Source organism: Galeopterus variegatus, unplaced genomic scaffold (genome assembly GCF_000696425.1).
Source record: "Galeopterus variegatus unplaced genomic scaffold, G_variegatus-3.0.2 Scaffold304, whole genome shotgun sequence".
NCBI lineage: Eukaryota > Metazoa > Chordata > Mammalia > Dermoptera > Cynocephalidae > Galeopterus > Galeopterus variegatus.
In genome coordinates, this window is record NW_007726415.1 from 169,594 (window position 1) to 189,190 (window position 19,597).

Consider the following 19,597-nt stretch of genomic DNA (forward strand, 5'->3'; position numbering starts at 1 on the left):
TCTCTCAAAAGATCTTATTGTGCTGTTTATTTTCAGACTGCAGTTGACTGCAAGTAACTAAAACCTCAGAAAGCAAAATAGCAGATTTTATACCCACACAAATATAAACGTACATGTAAATAAAACTATTAGATCTGATAGAACCCCTTACCCCCTTAGGGACAGTGATAGTGTTTTCTCAGCTAAGTACCATAATGTACATTTTATATGTGTTCCACCCTAACAATCTAATATGTAAAATAATTAACTTCTATCTGAAAACGGAACTCTTAACTTTCTTATTTTTGTTTTGCAATTGGTAGAAATTATTAATTTTTTTAAAAGTTTATTAATAAAAAATTAAGGAAAAAATTTATAAAATTAGAATAGCTGATGAATGGGATAATGCAAGGACACTTAATTACTAATAATAACCAAAGAGCACAGATATTTACATGATTTTGCAGCTTATATACTGCTTAACAGGTATATTATTTCATTAGAGGCTCACAATAACTCTATTCAATGACAAACTATTATTATTTTACATGAAAGTAAGCCAAGAAACATTAAGGAACTAGTCCTCCACAGTGTAAAACTAGAAAATCTAGAAACAAAACCAGTTCTTTTGGCCAAAAATTATACATAATCTCTACAGTGCCAACATGTAGATAACAAGCAAACTGACAAAGCTGGTTCTATGAAAAGAGCAGCAAAATGGATAAACCTTCAGCTAGGTAGATCCAGAAAACAAAAAATTTCAACATCAGGAATGAATGAAGAGGCATGCCTATGTATCCTACAGACATTAAAAGAATAATAAAGAAATATTATGAGTAACTTTATGCCAATATATTCAACAACTTAGATTAACTGGACAAATTACTTGAAATACACAAACTACCAAAGCTCACTCAAAATGAAATAGAAAGCTTCCCAACTTCTATTATAGAAATTATGTTTGTAATTAATAACCTTCCCACAAGCAAAACTCCAGACCCAGGACTCCAGACTCAGGTGGTTTCAACGGTAAATCCTAGCACATATGTAAGAATAAATAATACCAATGCTACATAAACTCTTCAATACTACATGGAGAAAGGAATACTTCCCAAGTCATTTATGAGAAATTACCCTGCACCAAAATCAGAGGAAGATATTATGAGAATAGAAAAACACACTCCCAAATAACTCATAAAAATAACTGCAAAATTCCTTAACAATTTTAGCAAATCAAATCCCGCATTATATGAAAAGGTTAATTAGAGGTTCCGGTCAAGATGGCAGAATAGATGGTCCCCAGCATCACTCTCTCCCACAAATCAACCAATTTGCAATTATTAAAAAGCAACAACATCTAAGCTGGGGCCACTAGAGTTCAGGGGAAGAGAAGGAGAGACCTACGGAGTTTATGAAGGCATGAGAAGACATGAAGGAAAGAAAGGACTGCACCCACCATTTCAAGCCCTAGCCGCTTTAAGGCTGGAGCTGGTACAAAAGCTGCACCTGTGCCCTTCCTACAAAGTTGCTTGAAGTCTGCAGGGGAAAAGAGGGCCTAGGTAGGCCCCAGGACAGCAAGACCACTAATGGTTCCCATGGACCCACATAGGAGCAAGGAGTCACAGACAACTGAAAAAAGGAGCCACTCAAAGGCCACTGAGTCATTACAAGGGACCAGTGTATGACCCATCCCATGGGAAGTGTTTGGAGTGTAGGCAGTGGGGGAGATGGGCCAACAGGGAAACATTGGGGCACAGCACAGACAGCTGATCTGCCCTATAATCAGCACAGGACCACTCAGTGGAGACTGGTCAGGAATACAGAACTGCCGGGGATGTAGTTTGCTGAATAGACTGAGGCCCAAGACCAGAGTTTCCATTGGGGCACAGCACAGACAGCTGATCTGCCCTATAATCAGCACAGGACCACTCAGTGGAGACTGGTCAGAAATACAGAACTGCCGGGGATGTAGTTTGCTGAATAGACTGAGGCCCAAGACCAGAGTTTCCACACAACCCAGGTGTCCCAGATCTCACAACCCTGGAAGTGCTTTCAGGGCCAACAATAAAACCTGAGCTGCACTAAAAGCCTTCCCCAGAGAATCAGCAGCAAAGCAGCAATTTAGCTCAATCACAGTGCTGGTTCCTTTAGGAAGTTCCCCCATTTTAGAAGTAACCAAAGAACAACAAATTAGTTCCAAAGCACAGTTTAAGTAGTGAGAACAGTGAATAATCCAATGCAGAACTGAAAGAAAAAAAACCCTACAGATCAGAGACAAAGTTTGATATCAACCAGTAAAGGTCTAACACCACCAAAGAATACCTATAAAACCTAAAAGGACCAGAAGCCCCCTAGGCTCCCAGGCCGGGGAATGGGGAGGGCTGTGGGCATCAGCCATGCACCGCCCCCCCCCAAGAAAAACTGCACCCAGCCCAGTGACAACATCCAGGCTGCCACTAGAAGTGCCCCAGGCTATTATGCCAGGGCGGTGGGGGCCAAGGATCTCAGCGACACCCCTTTGACATCAGCAACCAGCCCAGCAACAACCACCGAGCCACCAGAGAAAGCACCTTGGGCTCCCAAGCCAAGATGGTAGGAGGATGAGGGCCTCAGCCACAACCCCCAACTTGCACAACCAGCCCAGAGACCACCACCGAGCCACCACAGGAAGTGTCTCAGGCTCCCAAGCAGGGGCAGTGAGGGGCCCAGGGCCTCAGCTGTGCCGCCCAGACATCCTCAACCAGCCCAGTGATGACCACCAAGTTGGTGCCAGAAGGGCCCCAGGCTCCTGAGCTGGGATGGTAGGGGGCCAAAGGCCTCAGTAACACCCCCTGACTTCTGCAACAGGCCCAGCAATGACCACTGATCCACTGCTGTAAATGCCCTGAACCCCTGAGCCAAGGTGGTGGGGGGCTAAGAGCCTTACTTAACCATGTCCCCCCCCCCAACATCTGCAACTGCCCAGTGACAACTAAGCCACTGCTGGAAGCCCCCTAGGCTTTCCTGCCAGAATGAGGGGGGTGCCACGGGCCTCAATGATGTTCCCCCTCTTTCTTCCTCCTCCCATCCTATTTCCCTCCTCCTTTCCCTCTCCCCCTCCTCCCTAACCGCTGCACAATCACATCTTAGAATGCGGCATGAAGCTAGGGAAGCCGAACCCAGCCATAATTAGGCAAGCTGCTGCCACTGCTCTGGGGCCTAACCAGGGCCCTGAGGTATAGAGCCGGGAAAAAGCCAAACATAGCCACAACCAGGTAAAGAGCACACCAAAAACACCATTTCCATGTGGCCAGCCCACCATAGCCACCACAATTGCCACGGCTGCTGCAAAAGCAGCTAGTCTCTACAGCAGCAGTCACGCCAGACTCAACTACCTTGACACAAGGAGAGATGCCAGTGGAGACCAAAAAAAAAAGAAGAGGTCCTCTCTCTCCACAAAGCACACTCCAAAGTAATAGAAGAAGCATCTGCTTCACAATAATAGGGGAGGACTTGATCACACCTCACATCTGTCTCAGTACTGGACAGATCATCTAGGCAACAAACCAACAGAGGAACAGTTAATCTTATCAGATGGAGAGAACAAGTCTATGGTTATGGAGGGGGGGAGGGAGAGACTGGATAAGGGCCATAACGAACAAGTACAATTTGTAATAATGAATATGCTAATAAAAATAAGTTAATTATTAAAAAATAATAAAAGGATAATTAAATGGTGACCAAGTAGTTTTTATCCCAGGAATGCAAGGCTGATGTAACATTCAACTATCGATCAATATAATTCACCATATTACTAAAGATTAGAAAGAAAAACCATATGATCGTTTCGATAAAATCAGAAACCATTTGACAAAATTCAACACCTATTGATGACTAAAAAAGGTACTACCAAACTAGAAAAAGAAAGAAATTTCTTTGACCTGACAAGGGCATATCCAAAAACCTTAAGCCAACAGCATACTTAATGGTGAAGTATTTAATGGTTTCCCCCTAAGACTGAGAATAAGTCAAGAATGTTACTTTTACTAAACACTGCACTGGAGGTCCAGCCAGTGCAATAAGGCAAAAAAATTAAAAGGCATTTTGATTGTAAAGGAAGAAGCAGAATGGCTTTATTCACAAATAAAATTATCTCTGTAAGTAATCCTAAGGAATCTACTAAAAACACTTCTAAGACTAGTGAGTCTAGCAAGGTCTCAGGATACAAGTCAATACACACAAAAAATTGCATTTCTACATTCTAGCTAAAAACAATATGGAATATTTATCGGTAAATTTAATAAAAGATGTTTAATACTTGTATGCTGAAAACTACAAAACACTGAAAAAAATGAAATAAAGGGAAAGGTACTTTGTTCATGAACTGAAGTACTCAATAATGTTAAAATAATCTACATTATCCAAATTGTTTTATAGATTTAACACAACACAATTAAAATCACAGCAGGCTTTTCATAAAATTTGACAAATTTATTCAACAATGTTTATGGAAATGTAGTCTAGAACAGCCAAAACTACCTTTAAAATGAAGTTGGAGTACTTTTACTACCTCATTTCAAGAACTACTAACTATACAACTACTATAATAAAGACAATGTGATAATGGCATAAGGATAGAAATATATGACAAAGCAACAAAGTAGAGTGTTCAGAAACAGATACATATAAATATGACCAATTAATTTAAGAAATGTACAAAGGTAATCCAAAGTGAAAAGGATTGTCTCTTCAACGAATGGATATGCAACAAATGGATACTCATACAGAAAAAAATAAAACTTAACCCCCAAACTTGCCTCACACCATATAAAAATAATTAACACAAAGGTGATCATAGATCTAAATGTAAGAGCTAAAACTACAGAACTTCTAGATGAAAGTCTTAACAAAAAAAATGTTGTGACCTTGGTTTAAACTGATTTCTTAGGATACAAAAGCACATACCATGCGAGAAAAAAATTTTAATGAGACTTCATCAAAATTAAATCTTTTGTACCTGAAGAAATACTGTTAATAAAAAGACAAATCACAAATTGAAAGAAAATATTTGATGAATATGGATCTAACAGATTAACTTACACTCCAAATAGAATAATATGACAAACAACACTTAAATGAACAGAAGATTTGAACACAAACATCACAAAAAAAGACATAAGAATGGCCAATAAACACATGAAAAAATGCTCAACATCATAAGTCCTGAGAGAAATTCAAAATTAAAACCTAAACTTGAATGCCTCAAATCAAAAACAGTCGTGTATGAGGTTCCCAGTTGGTCTGCATCCTGAAAATTATCATGTTCAGGATATGAGGTTCCCAGTTGGTCTGCATCCTGAAAATTATCATGTTCAGGATGCAGACCAACTGGGAACCTCATACACCACTGACATGAATGGAAAAGTTTTCACTATGGAAAATAATTTGAGTTTCTCATGAAGATAAATATACACTTAAAATAAAACCAAGCAATCTCACTGAGGTATTTAAGCAAGAGATAAAATATATGCCTGCAGAAAGATCTGTACTCAAAAATGTTCATAGCAGTTTTATTTATAATTGAAAACTAGAAATCCAAATGTCCATCAACTTGTGAATGGATAAATAAACTGTAGTATATCCATAAAATGTAATACTACTCAAAATAAAACAAAACAGAATAAACTACTGATAAAAGCTACAACACAGATAATCTCAAAAACATTATTGTAAGTGAAAGAAGCCTAACACAAAAGACTACATATCAAATGATTTTATTTATATGACTATCTAGAAAAGGCAAAACTATAGGAACACAAATAAATCAAAGGTTGTAAGGGCTGGGGGCTGGGGAGAGGGGACTGGCTTCAAATAGGCACAAGGGAATTTTGGAAAGTAATGGATTTGTTCTACATCATGATTATGGTGGTGGTTACAGAATTATATAAAACTAATCAAATTGTACCTTGTAAATTGGTGAATTTATTATACATAAATAATACCTTAAGATACCTGACTTAAAAATAAATGAATAAAAATAAACACATGTATTTAAAACTTACCGCAGCACTACAACCAGGGAAATTGAAAAAAGTATCAGGACCGTGTCTTTGTGGCATCTGATTAAGAACTGATAATAATTTTACTGCATGTCTTGGCTGAGGAAACAATAAAAGAAGCATCATTTTACAAATTTAGCAACAAAACCTAATATACCACATTGGCCACTGGACTGTTTTCTAACCAGAGAAAAAATTAATTTAAAATCATTTAGTAAACATTTACAAAATCATTTAAGAGGAAAACAATTTCCATTATAAATTCAAGTATACAGATCTCTACAGACAAATTTTTGAACATTAAGTATTGATGGACTGGTATTAAATACTTCTCCCTCTGACCACAGCTTACCCAGATTCCACTTTCTCCTCGAAGCATGCTGAACAAAAGCTTCAACTCCTTGACAGTGATGCTGTAGCTGGCAAGAACCCCCAACATATCAACTAGAAGATCTTCAAAGGAAAATAAAGTTATTCTGAACTCTAGTCATGAGCTGCCATCTGTCAAGGTAATATACTTTTTGAAAGGGCAAAAGTTATCAATTGTAATTTATATATATAGATATATATATATTTAATATAGCTAAATGTCCTCATGAATAGCTATTCTAATTAACAATTTTTAAGTCATCAGATTACCAAAAAGATTCATTTGAATTATAGGATTTTTCCCCATTAGATTTACCATTCCAATTAATCTTTCTTAGCAGATACATAAAACAGATTTTATATATTCCCGGAATACATACACACACTCACACACAATCAGTTGCATGCAGGGAAAGAGAAGGAAAAATATGCAAAAGTACCAAGATTTAACATTGGAAATTGGTTATTTTCAAGTAAAAAAGTGATAGTTAAAAATATTTTCTTTCAGAATTATCTATTCTTAATAACATATATTCTTGAAAGATACTGTCGCCCATTAAAAATTTTGAGTCCTTACTCCGTGTGGGGCATTATTCCAAGTGATTTACATGTATTTACTTCTCAAATCTCGTAACAAGCCTATGGTGGGTACAATTATTCTCCTCCTTTAAAAATGAATAAAGTATGGCACAGATACTTTGTTCACACTGCCCAAGAACACACAACTAGCAAGTGGTAGAGTCAGGATTCCAACTAAGGTAGTGTGGCCCCAGAACCCTTACTTTTACTCACTAGTCCGTAAGTAAAAGTGTAATTTAAAAACACTACTAGTGATATCCATTATGCTAACATGAGTGTTTATGTGCATATAACAGACACACAAGCCCACCAAATAATGAGGAAAATTATACATTTAATCTCTTATCTCTACCATATCATAACTAATACCTGCCAATTGTTTTTTGCAAGAAATTAAACATCTAAATATTTGTACTTCTTTTTCTCAATTCCTAAAGCACTTCTAAAAATTAAACATACTACACAAGTTATTACAAACCAATACACATATATATTCTAAAAGTTTATCAATTAATAAAAAAGGTTAGATTGGCGTAAGTTAAAATAATTGATCATTGAATATTATCCAATATCACAGATTAGTAACTGAAACTTGAGACTTTAAAAAATATTTGTGTATTTCAAAATAGAAATTAATATGGTTATTTTCATCAATAAATAGTGACACAACACCACAAGCAGGCAATCTCTATGATAAAATTGTGACAATGGATATGCCATTTTTGAGAGAGATCTTTTAATGAAACAAAAAGTTTCATCATTTAAGTAACAAAAATGTATGAAACTGTTAGTACATATAAGTAAGAAGATATGTTTCTAAGGAAGAATTCTAAATGGAAATCATGCACCTTAAAAACATAAATGAAACATTTTTAAGCAATTAGCTGCAATGGCAACTTTCATAGAAGATTATTTAAAGGTTTACATACAAATACTTTTTTGTAAAAATTGAACTTCAATTTGCAAACCTTTATTTCATCTCCTATGTATGACACAAAAAGTGACCTATTAAATTTGTACTTAATTACAAAAAATTTCTTATATATTGTACATGTAACACATGCAGTTTAATTTGATTACAGCAGGTCTTCTTTTCTGGAAAACAAGATTTTTAAAAAGAAAAATATACTAAGACTATGAAATTCTCTTATTAATTTACTATAAATGCTTAACCACCTTCTAGTGATACTTCTACATTATTATATGAAAAGTACTTCTTTGAACCCAACATACTACAAACACATTCAGAGATCAAAATAATGTTTAGGTGGCTTTTGGTTTTTCCTCAGTATGATATCTAAATTTTAATTTCTCTTCTAAAAAGACAGAGGTATTTTTCTGACATTTATCCTCTTTTCTCATATCCTTCCATCATCAGGCTCTTTTGGAAGGAAATCCTTAAAATAACAAAATGAAATTTTTGTGTTATCAATATTATTATTACTGAGAAGAGGAATAAGAGAATTAAGGAGCTTTATATAATAAAAAATGTCAAAATATGAACTTGTATGGTACTATCACCCTCACTGTTACTTTACATGTCAATGCTAATTAATTATGTACCAGTAAAGTATACATGTAATTTTCACTCATTCTCTAATCCACACTCTATAAAGTGGCAGCCACTTCAATTTCTAAAAACCATTAATAAATTTAAGGATTTAAGACAAGATATAAGGATTGAAAGATCACATGATGTTCTATACAACATGTGTACAAATATGTTTATAAAAATAAATTCCTGTTAACTCTAGAATTTACAGAAACAGTACTATATCTTAATTAAAAAGATATTTTAAGTAACATAAGTCTGAATCTCATTTTTCATCCAGTTAGACATTAGTATATAGAAAATGCTAAATCCTTCCAAATAGAGATACATGCCACCTTGAAAGCAATTAAAAATGATTTTAATATATTCCCTAAGAAAATCAAATTTTTAATAAAAATATTATTAAAATTAAAAAAGCATTCTTCTTTAACCTATTCTTCATTCCATTCTTTCTTTCTCTCTCCCTTTTTATTTTTTTGGCTGGTACAGGGATTGAACCCTGTACCTTGGTGTTATCAGCACCACGCTCTAACCAACTGAGCCAACCAGCTAGCCCATTCTTTCTTTTTTACTGTTTTTTGTTTGTTTGTTTGTTTTGGTGGCTGGCTGGTAGAGGGATCCGAACCCATGACCTTGGTGTTAAAAAGCTGCACTCTAACTAACTGAGCTAACAGGCCAGCCCCCTCTCTTTTATTGTTTTGTTCCACAAATTAATTAAATGCATAAGGCAAAATGTGAAAGAGTATTCTCTGGTGTCAACTACTTTTAAAGATCAGATACAATACTGTGAAGAGTCATTTTAGCACTTTGAGAATTATGAAAACACTTTTATGTCAGAAGACACTCATGCTGAAGATTCAAAGGTTTAGGAGAATCAACATTTCAAGCTCTAAACTTATTTTATGGGAATAACTGTTGCTCTGGAATCACCATTCAAAACATTCCTGAAATGCATCTAGCCACAAAGGAAAATGAACTTGCAGAAATGTAAACGGTTGGTGGTAAAGAATCATACATTTCAAAGTTAATGTTTAAAGTAACTCATGAGAAGCACAAAAATTAGCATTTTTATCTTGAAATTTTGGGCAAATTTTATGTTCTACTCCACAATATATACGTTTCTTTTAATACAAAAGTCCACCCCAAATATCAAAGTTAAATGGACACTTCCAAAAATACACCATGCTTACCCTAAGGCTTTTAGTACCTCCTACCATAGTTCCATACATACCAGATTGAAGAGCATCAAGCTGGGAGAATTTGGTAAAGGGCTCTTTATACAGAACTGCAATATGTATTTTGATATTTTAATCATGTAAAGGTCTAAGTAAATACTACATTTAAAGAAATTGTTTATTTTTCTGATAGATTTCATAGCACTTACTCCACAGTACTGAGATTCTCTAAAACTTAGAAATGCAAAATTAGTAATTATGTTTTTCTAATACAGTAATTATGTTTGCCTTCTTCCATTCTTCAGGTTTTCCATTAATATAGAAAGGAAATTTTCCATACATTTAGTTTATCTATTTTGAATCAAGGTAGTTTCAACAAATCTATATTACCTATAGAACATAAAGAGAAGTACATGAAACTTTAGAAACATTTAAATTATATTTTCCTGTCAGATAACCCCATACCTGCTATCATGTCATCTACAGCACTCATTTTCAGCAAAACTTGTTCAATTAGCCCAACTTCTGTGCTAGTCTGTAAATTCCGAACACTTTTTCGTAGAATGGCTGTAAACATGCTCCAGATTTCTGCTTGACATGTTACATCACAGTGCTCCAATAGCTCTGTCATGCATGTTATACTCTCAGCATCCTGGATAATAAAGTTCATCTCCAAGTCAAATTCTCCACCAACCAGCTGAAAGTAAACAGAAAGAAAAAATAACTAGGATAATGTAGGAGGTTATTTATAAAATAAAATAATACCAAAAATTCAACTAGCAAGAAAGCATAGCTATTATAAAAAATTTCAAATCTGCTGGTGAAAAACTAATTTTAATCAAAAGCTTTAGAGTTACAGATAAGTGAAAGACACTGTAACAACTGAAACTGGCAAACAGAAATCTAATTTTCACGAAGATGGAAAAGGGCAATTTCAAATCTAGAAGAATAGAGCAAACTACAGCATATGGTTAGTGGGTGGAATTCAGAACAAATTCCTAAAACAAAGGGTTTGGCCTTTAAAAGTAATAATCAATAGAAAATATAGAGTTCACTAAGGATAAATTTTAAGACATGAAATTTTCTCTTGATATTTCTAGACTTACAGATAAAGAGATATAACAGAAAAAGAGTAGAGAGAAGATGAAGAAATGTGAAACTGATACTAGCACAACTTAAACAATAAATGTTGAAATGATGTAATGAGTGTTAAAAAATAAGTTTAACAGAAATACGTAAGCACAAATGTGAATTGGGTAAAGTTTTTTTTTTTTTTTTTTTAAAGCACCAATGTGAATTGGGTAAAGTTGACTTAATAGAAGCACATTTGACTTTCACGTTGTGTCAAATGAGTTGAAAGTATTACTACCCCTCCCCATGCTTTAAAGCACCAATGTGAATTGGGTAAAGTTGACTTAATAGCAGCACATTTGACTTTCACGTTGTGTCAAATGAGTTGAAAGTATTACTACCCCTCCCCATGCTACTTTAAGTACACGGATAGACAAATATACATAGAATAAAGAATAATGATACTCTTTTATTCTCTGTTGATAAAATCACATATGAATTATTATATTTGGTTATAAGCAACTGCTGTGGATTGAATGTCCCCTCAAAATTCATTGAAACGACCTCCATTGCAATGGTATTAAGAGGGTAGTAAATCTGATTATGGTATTTGAAAGGAGGGGCTTTTAAGAGGTGATTGGATAGTGAGGACTATGCCCTTGTGAATGGATAAATCCATTAATGGTTAACAGTTTAAGGTGCTACCAGGGAGTGGTTGTGATGGCTTTATAGGGAGAGCAAGTGAGCATGTTAACTCTTCTGTCATACCATCCTCACTCTGGTATCCTGTATTGCCATGGGACTCTGTACAGAGTCCTCACAAAGAAGAAGGCCCTTACTAGATGTGCCCCCTGGACCATAGACTTCCTACCCTCCAAAACTGTAAGAAATAAGTTTCACTTTCTTATAAATTACCCTGTTTCTGGTATTCTGTTACAAGCACAGTAAAAGAACTAATAGAGAAAATTGATACTGAGAGTGGGGTGTTGCTTATAATAAATACCTGAAAATGTGGAAGCAGCTTTGGAACTGGGTAATGGGCAGAGGTGGAGGAACACCATAGAAAAGGACTAGATTCTGGTGAGGGCTTAGAAGACAAGAAGACCAGGGAAAGTTTAGTATTGGTTAAGTGGTGGTGACCAGAATGCTGACAGAAACATGGACAGTCAAGGCCATTCTGAGAAGGTCTCAGATGGAAATGAGGAAGAGCTTATTGGAAACTGATGCAAAAGTCACCCTTGTTATAGAGTTGCAAAGAGCCTGACTGCACTGTGTCACTACCCAAGGGCTTTATGGAATGTGAAACTTAAAAGAGATAAAGCAGGGTATTTGGCAGAAGAAATTTCTAATAGCAAAGCATTCAGGCAGCTGTGTGACTACTTCTAACAGCCTACACTGAATTATGGCAGCAAAGGCATGACATAAAGGCAGAATTTATAATTAAAAGGGAAGCAGAGGGTAAAAATTGGAAAAACCTCTGGCCATAGAAAGGGTGAAAAAGTGTGTTCAGGAGAGGAGACCAAGGATGTAGCCCAGCAACTGTCTGCTAAGGAGATTAGTACAGAAAGAATGGACCATCAAGAGAATCAAAGACCCTGAACACATTTCAGAGATCTTCAAAGCTGCCCCTCCCATCACAGACCCAGAGGACTAGGGAAACAAATAGATGTCAGAGAACAGGCCCAAGTCACCCTCCACAGGACTCACTGCCCAAGGCCACCTCAGGATGCTGTTCACCACTCCTGCACCCCAGCTGCTCGCCGTGACTAATTTGGCCTGAGCTGCTGGACCTGCAGCTTCAAAAGATACAAGCGAGAATCTTTGGCAACGTACATGTGGTATTAAGTCTGCAGGCCTGCAGAACCCAAGAGCCAGATTCTGGAGCCTGGCAGCCTCCACCCAGATTTTAAAGGATGTATGGAAAAGCCTGAGAGCCTAAGAAGAGATTTGTCAAAGGGGCAGAAGGGCAGAGACTCTCCACTAGAGCAGTGCCAAGCAGAAACATGGGGTCAAAGTCACAGGGAGCCTCCACCAAGGTGATGCCTAGTGGAGCTATGGGAGCAGGACAACCACCGAGACCCCAGAATTGTACAGCTACCACCATGCAATGCCAGCCTGGGAAAGCTGAAGCATAAGCCGAGCCCAGGAAAGCCATAGGGGTGGAGCTGCCCAAGGACTTTGGGGCTCAACCCATACACCAGTGTTCAGAGGATGCTGGACACAGCGAGACCCCAGAATTGTACAGCTACCACCATGCAATGCCAGCCTGGGAAAGCTGAAGCATAAGCCGAGCCCAGGAAAGCCATAGGGGTAGAGCTGCCCAAGGACTTTGGGGCTCAACCCATACACCAGTGTTCAGAGGATGCTGGACACAGAGTTAAGGTAGATTATTTTCCAGCTTTAAGATTTAACACCTGCCCTGCTGGGTCTCAAACATGCTTAGGATCCATTACCTCTTTCTTTTGAACCATTTTTCCCATTTTGAATGGGAAACAGAATAATAGCTATATATGAAATACCTGACAAATTTAAAGTCATTCATTTATTTGTTCATTCAATATATATTTTATTTATTAAAGTCAGAACTTACTGTTCTAGGAACGAGAATATATCAGTGGATGAGAAAAATTCAACGTATTGACAGCACTAAATTCCAGGAACAGAGATGTAGATGTATGTAATATATACCTTACCCTATTCTGAAAAAGGTTGAAGCTGGCTTACAAGGACTTAGAAGTTTGAGAGGTCTTCAAAAAGTTCATGAAAAGAGTCATATTATCTTTTAATTCCATTTTTCCACAAACTTTTTGAGGTACTCTCACATAAAGCATGAAACAAGATATAAAATATGAGTAGTTAAGAAAGAGGAAGCAAAGAAAAAATAAGATTAGGAATAGACAGGGAGTAGAATTAGGATAGTAGAATTAATTTCCCAATACTGAAAGGTATTCACAAACATGGATGGATGACCACATGGTATGGTATAAATAGGATAAATAATAATAACAATAATAATAATAACAACAACGCCTAAACTTAAATGGCATTTAAGCATTATTGTAAGTGCTTCACATCTATTAAGAAGCTATTATTATCTTCACTTTACAGGTAAAGAATCATAGGCACAGAGAATTTAAGCACCCTGAAAAAGGTCACAAAACAGGTTTGGATTCAGGATCCAAATGCAAGAGGTCTGTCTTCATACAATTCTACACAGGCAATAAAATTTCATTTAAGAATATTTTTAAAGTTTTCTAAAATTAAAGATTTTTCAAAACAGTATTTGTCACAAATTTTGAAACGTTATACTCTATATATGTCTCTATATAACAGAGCCAAAATTCAACTTTATAAGCAACTAGCCTCTCTGCTAAATCTTAACCTTGACTGACCTAGATATTCTCTCTGTTTAAAGGCTATTTCCACCTCTGTGTAAGAAACAATCTCAACTCCTTATGCTATTTCTGGCTTATTAATGACAATAGCTACAACAGGAGTTAAGAGAGTAGCTCTGAATTCAGACTTCCTGGATTCAGATTCTAGCTGCATCACTCACTAGTGTGACCTTAATGAAGCAACATCTCTAAGCCTCAGTTAATTCATCTACAAAATGGCATTAGAAGTTCTTGTCTATAGGATTGTTGTGAAGATTAAATGAGATAATTGGGTAATAAGTACTTAGGCACAATGGCAGACATATAGCTACCATTCAGTTAAAGTTAGCTATTATCAGTTCTCTAACGCTGGCTTCCAACTAAAAAATGTAGTCACCTGATCCAATAACTATGAAGTATCATAAAACTCAAACAACTTAAGTCTTATGTTTCCAGCAAATTAACTGTGAATTAAACAGTCTGTTAGATAATACTTGGGATCTATCAAAACCAACTCAAGCATCATTTTCACCATGTCATAGTCTTACTAAAAAACTATTTATTCATTATTATATTCCTAATTGACTTGAGTCAGTCAATACTATGAATCTTGTAGTTCAGTGATTAGTAACTCAGAAGAAGTTCTATAGATAAAACCATATAAAGAAATAAAAAGGTTTGAAAACCAATAATGCAGACACTTACTGACTGAAATAAGAGAAGTAGATAGAAGAGATTTATGCCTATGAGCTTTTGAATAAAAATGTGGAAGAATGTACATATATACGAAAATGGGAGACCACTGGAGAATTTTTTAGACTAATCTCCCAAACCAGTTGTAACTGCTTTAGAAAAGTGTGGTATAACCAAATACCATTATGAAATGTGTAAATAGTAGAGATGGGCTCAGTAGAAAGGGAAAGTCCACTTTTAAAGGAATTAACAATTAATAGCTGTAATTCTAACAATCAGGCTCTGTTATGTGAAGCCTAAGGTTCCATTTTTCCCAGTCAAAAATACAATGCTCCTTTCTATCATTTAATTACAAAAGAGTACAGTTATGGTTCTCTGATTTCATTGCCAGAGCTGTAAAAACATTTATTGCAGATGTTGTAAAGTGGTCCCATGTTTTCTAGAGAGATGAATTGGTCTTTCTAACCTTTATTATAAACTTTTAATACAAAGGTACTTCAAAAAATTCATGGGATGGGCCGGCCCGGTGGTGCACTGCTACAGTGCGCCGCTTGAGAGCGCGGCGGCGCTCCCACCGAGGGTTCGGATCCCACATACAGACCGGCCGCTCACTGGCTGAGCAAGGTGCGGGCGCAACACCGAGGGTTGCGATCCCGTTGCCGGTCCCGGTCCGGTGCGGGCGCGACACTGAGGGTTGCAATCTGTTGCCGGTCACGAAAAAAGACAAAAAGGAAAAAAAAAATTCATGGGAAAACAGAATTAAAAGATAATACAAATCTTTCCATAAACTTAAAGTACCCTCGTACATTAGTGTGAAAAAGGCCAACTGTTGAATGAAATTATCATTCCAAGATTAGGGAAATATTTATCCATTTGCAATCAGTAGCTCAATAGTTATCAGCAATGAAAGCACAGAAAAAAAATAGAAATAATTGACCCTCATTACTTAAACAATTCTTTAACAATCCCTATGAAAAAATCCTGTAAAATATAATTACCTTCATAGAAGGAAACTACGGATAAGTGAGATTAAGCAACATGACCAAGGTCACATATAAGTGAGTAGTAGATCCAGGATTCTAATCTAGACTAGAAAATGCACTTAAATGCCTTTTTATGAGGTCAGAGGTGTCGACTTATGAAAGAAACAGAAATGGGATATTTACAGTAGTTCCATTAAGGGTAAAATGAGGGAAAGACAATGATTTCTGTGGGTAGGAAATGAGTTGTCTAGGTAGTAAAAATCATAATAAAGAAAAACAACCAATTTGTTAAAAGTTATTTCAGCAAGAAAGTAGAAGATTTTGAAGGTTCTAATATAGTAGAATCATCAAAAAATACTACAAAAGGGCCGGCCCGGTGGCACACTGCTGCAGTGCGCCGCTTGGGAGCGCGGTAGCGCTCCCGCCGAGGGTTCGGATCCCACATGCAGACCGGCCGCTCACTAGCTGAGCAAGGTGCGGGAGCAATGCCGAGGGTTGCGATCCCGTTGCCGGTCCCGGTCCGGTACGGGCGCGACACTGAGGGTTGCGATCCGTTGCCGGTCACGAAAAAAGACAAAAAAGGAAAAAAAAAAAAAAAAAAAAACTACAAAAGAAAATGCACTGGAAAAAATTTTAAAAACCAAAGGAAGTGATGCAATAAATAAAACTAAAAAATTGAAAACAAAGCTAAATATCAAAAACATCTATTCTTAGAAAAGGTGTGCCAAATCACTGTGACCATCATATAAAAGAAACTGATAAACCAACTGAGACTTCCAATAAATCTTAATGTGTCACTGTGACACTCTATTTGCACAGTTAAGGGTGTCCTTTTCCTCCAGGCCTTTTCCTAAAAATTCTAAAAGATATTAAGAAGTATTCTAGGGCCGGCCCGGTGGCGCACTGGATAGTGCGCCGCTTGGGAAGCGCGGAGGCGCTCCCGTCCGAGGGTTCGGATCCCACGTATAGACCGGCTCCCGCTCACTGGCTGAGCGAGGCGCGGGAGCAACGCCGAGGCTTGCGATCCCGTCGCCGGTCCCCGGTCCGGTACGGGGGCAACACTGAGGGTTGCGATCCGTTGCCGGACACGGAAAAAAGACAAAAAAAAAAAAAAAAAAAGAAGTATTCTAAAATGGTGCCTCCTACTCGAGAATCAGTCTTAAATTAATTTATGTAAAAGAAATATTATAGCTCATCTCCTTAAATAACAATAACTTTTATTTACATAAAGTAAATAAAATTTACTGAATAAAAAATTTCAAATACAAAATGACGGCTTGGAAATATATTGCCTTGTAAGAGCACTAAAGTTTATAAATACTGGGCAATTTAAATAACTTTTGTTTACTTTTTAAAATATACAGTCTTTAAGTAACTTCATTTGAAATCTTAGATTATTACTTAGTATCATATAGGATAATTCAGTGTTCGTTAATTAGATCAAACTTGACAATTAATTAGCTGGATTTCTTTGCAACATGTTCTTTTGGAAAAACTCTAAACTTGATGACATTGCTCATAAAGCCCCAATTTTATTATTATTATTATTATTATTATTATTATTATTATTATTATTATTATTATTATTATTATTATTATTATTATTATTATTATTATTATTATTATTATTATTATTATTATTATTATTATTATTATTATTATTATTATTATTATTATTATTATTATTATTATTATTATTATTATTATTATTATTATTATTATTATTATTATTATTATTATTATTATTATTATTATTATTATTATTATTATTATTATTATTATTATTATTATTATTATTATTATTATTATTATTATTATTATTATTATTATTATTATTATTATTATTATTTATGCATATTTACGGAGCAAGAGCCGACTATCAGCACCTGTGCACAAAATGTGGTGGGCAAATCAATGCCATAAGCATGCCCACCACCTCAAACTGCAACTATTCCCCGTGTTCACCACCCAACCTCTCCCTAATGCACCTCTCCCTACCAGCCCCTTTCCCCCATCCCTGGCAGGCAACCCCAGATCTGTTTTCTCCCTCTGAAAAGTTCAACTGTAGTCTTTCTCTCCTTCCTTCTTTCTCTCTCAGCTCCCACTTATGAGTGAGGACATAAGGTATTTTTCCCTCTCTGCCAAGTTTATTTCACTTAACATAATTTTCTCCAAACTCATCCATGTTGCTACAAATGGCAGAATTTCATTCTTTTTTTATAACTGAACATTATTCCATTGTGTATATATACCAAATTTTCCTTATCCAGTTGTCTGTCGATGAACATTTAGGTTGGTTCCATATCTTGGCTATTGTAGAGTTGCAATGAACATGGGTGTGCACATATCCCTTTGACATGATGATTTCCATTCTTTTGGGTATATATCCAGAAGTGAGATTGCTGGGTTGTACGGTAGATATATCTGTAGTTGTATGAGTCACCTCTATGCTGATAAGGCACCAATTAACTCCCCAGCTTCAGCTTCCTCTACTTCCCATTTCTCAATGACTGCTAGCTACTTAATCTAAAACTCTTTATGTGTGTCACTCCCTAAGTGTGACATAGGGTCTTCTTCCAACCCTTGGATTTGTCAACTTCCTTTAAATCTCCAAATACAAATTTAGATACTATTTAATCCAGAAAGCTTTCCCAGTACCCACAAAGATGGTCTTTCTCTGACCATTACAACTACCCACACCACAGCAATCATTATATAATGTTATAGAATGAACTGTGCCCCCCAAAATTCATATGTTGAGCCCTAACTCCTAACGTGATGATATTAGGAGGTACAATCTTTGGGAGGATATTAGTTTAGATAAAGTCATAAGGGTGAAGTACCAATGAGGGGATTAGCACCCTTATACAAGGAGGAAGAGATACCAAAGCTTCCTCTCTCCACCAGATACAACAGAAAGGCAGCCATCTGCAAACCAGGAAGAGGACACCCACCAAAAATCAAATCTGTTCACACTCACATTGTGGGACTTCCCAGCCTCCAGAACTGAGAAAAAAATGTCTGTTCTTTAAGCCACCCAGTCTATGATATATTGTAATAAAAGTCTGAGCTAACTAAGAGATATGATATCATGGTTGTTTACAGATTTCTTTTATCCTTCACATTAAAATAAACTTTTCAAGGATAAGTACCATTTCTATCCTTCTAAGCACTGTGTCTTATACTTCTAGCATACTGTCAAGCATGTGTAAGTTATTCAATATTTAACACAGAATAGGAAGATAGCAAGATGAGAGGACAGGAAGGAGGGAAGCAGGCTGGAAGGCAGGCTTCACTTTCATGGGCAGTCACCACATTGTTAGGCTTTCTACTATACTTCTACTTTTCTCCTTCAGCAATGGATTGTTACTATTATCATATATAATCACAAAGCCAAAGATATTTTCTCATCCCTGTGTAGACCTCTCAGTTGCCCTATTTTTTCTTCTAATACTACTTGGAAAATATGTAAGGTTTCACATAGGGTAATGCAGATAAAATTCAGGAGACTTGCACTCTAGACACTGTAAGGCACAATTTCTCTATTCAATTTTCTAAGTAAACTAAGTACACATGCACAATTTTTAGTTGTTAAAATCAGGCTTCCAGTTTCTTTTTTTTTTGTCTTTTTTCGTGTCCGGCAACGGATCGCAACCCTCAGTGTTGCGCCCGTACCGGACCGGGACCAGCAACGGGATCGCAACCCTCGGTGTTGCGTCCGCACCTCGCTCAGCCAGTGAGCGGGAACCAGTCTGTATGTGGGATCCGAACCCTCGGTGGGAGC

General features: G+C 36.4%; 1 protein-coding gene and 1 non-coding gene across 2 annotated transcripts in view; both read right to left on the reverse strand.

Annotated features, from left to right (window-relative positions):
* Positions 1–19,597, reverse strand: part of LOC103586076 (neurobeachin) — a gene marked incomplete at its 3' end in the record, with an annotated part of 263,314 nt that overhangs the window by 167,404 nt on the left and 76,313 nt on the right. Inside the window, exons 2-4 of the mRNA XM_008567211.1 lie at positions 10,158–10,389; positions 6,370–6,470; positions 6,021–6,116 (exon numbers count right to left, since the gene is read on the reverse strand). Coding sequence (XP_008565433.1) covers positions 6,021–6,116; positions 6,370–6,470; positions 10,158–10,389 — 429 coding nt within the window. The remainder of the gene's footprint in view (positions 1–6,020; positions 6,117–6,369; positions 6,471–10,157; positions 10,390–19,597) is intronic.
* Positions 8,995–9,068, reverse strand: TRNAI-GAU. Its single transcript has one exon. It is a non-coding gene; the product is annotated as a tRNA-Ile (tRNA).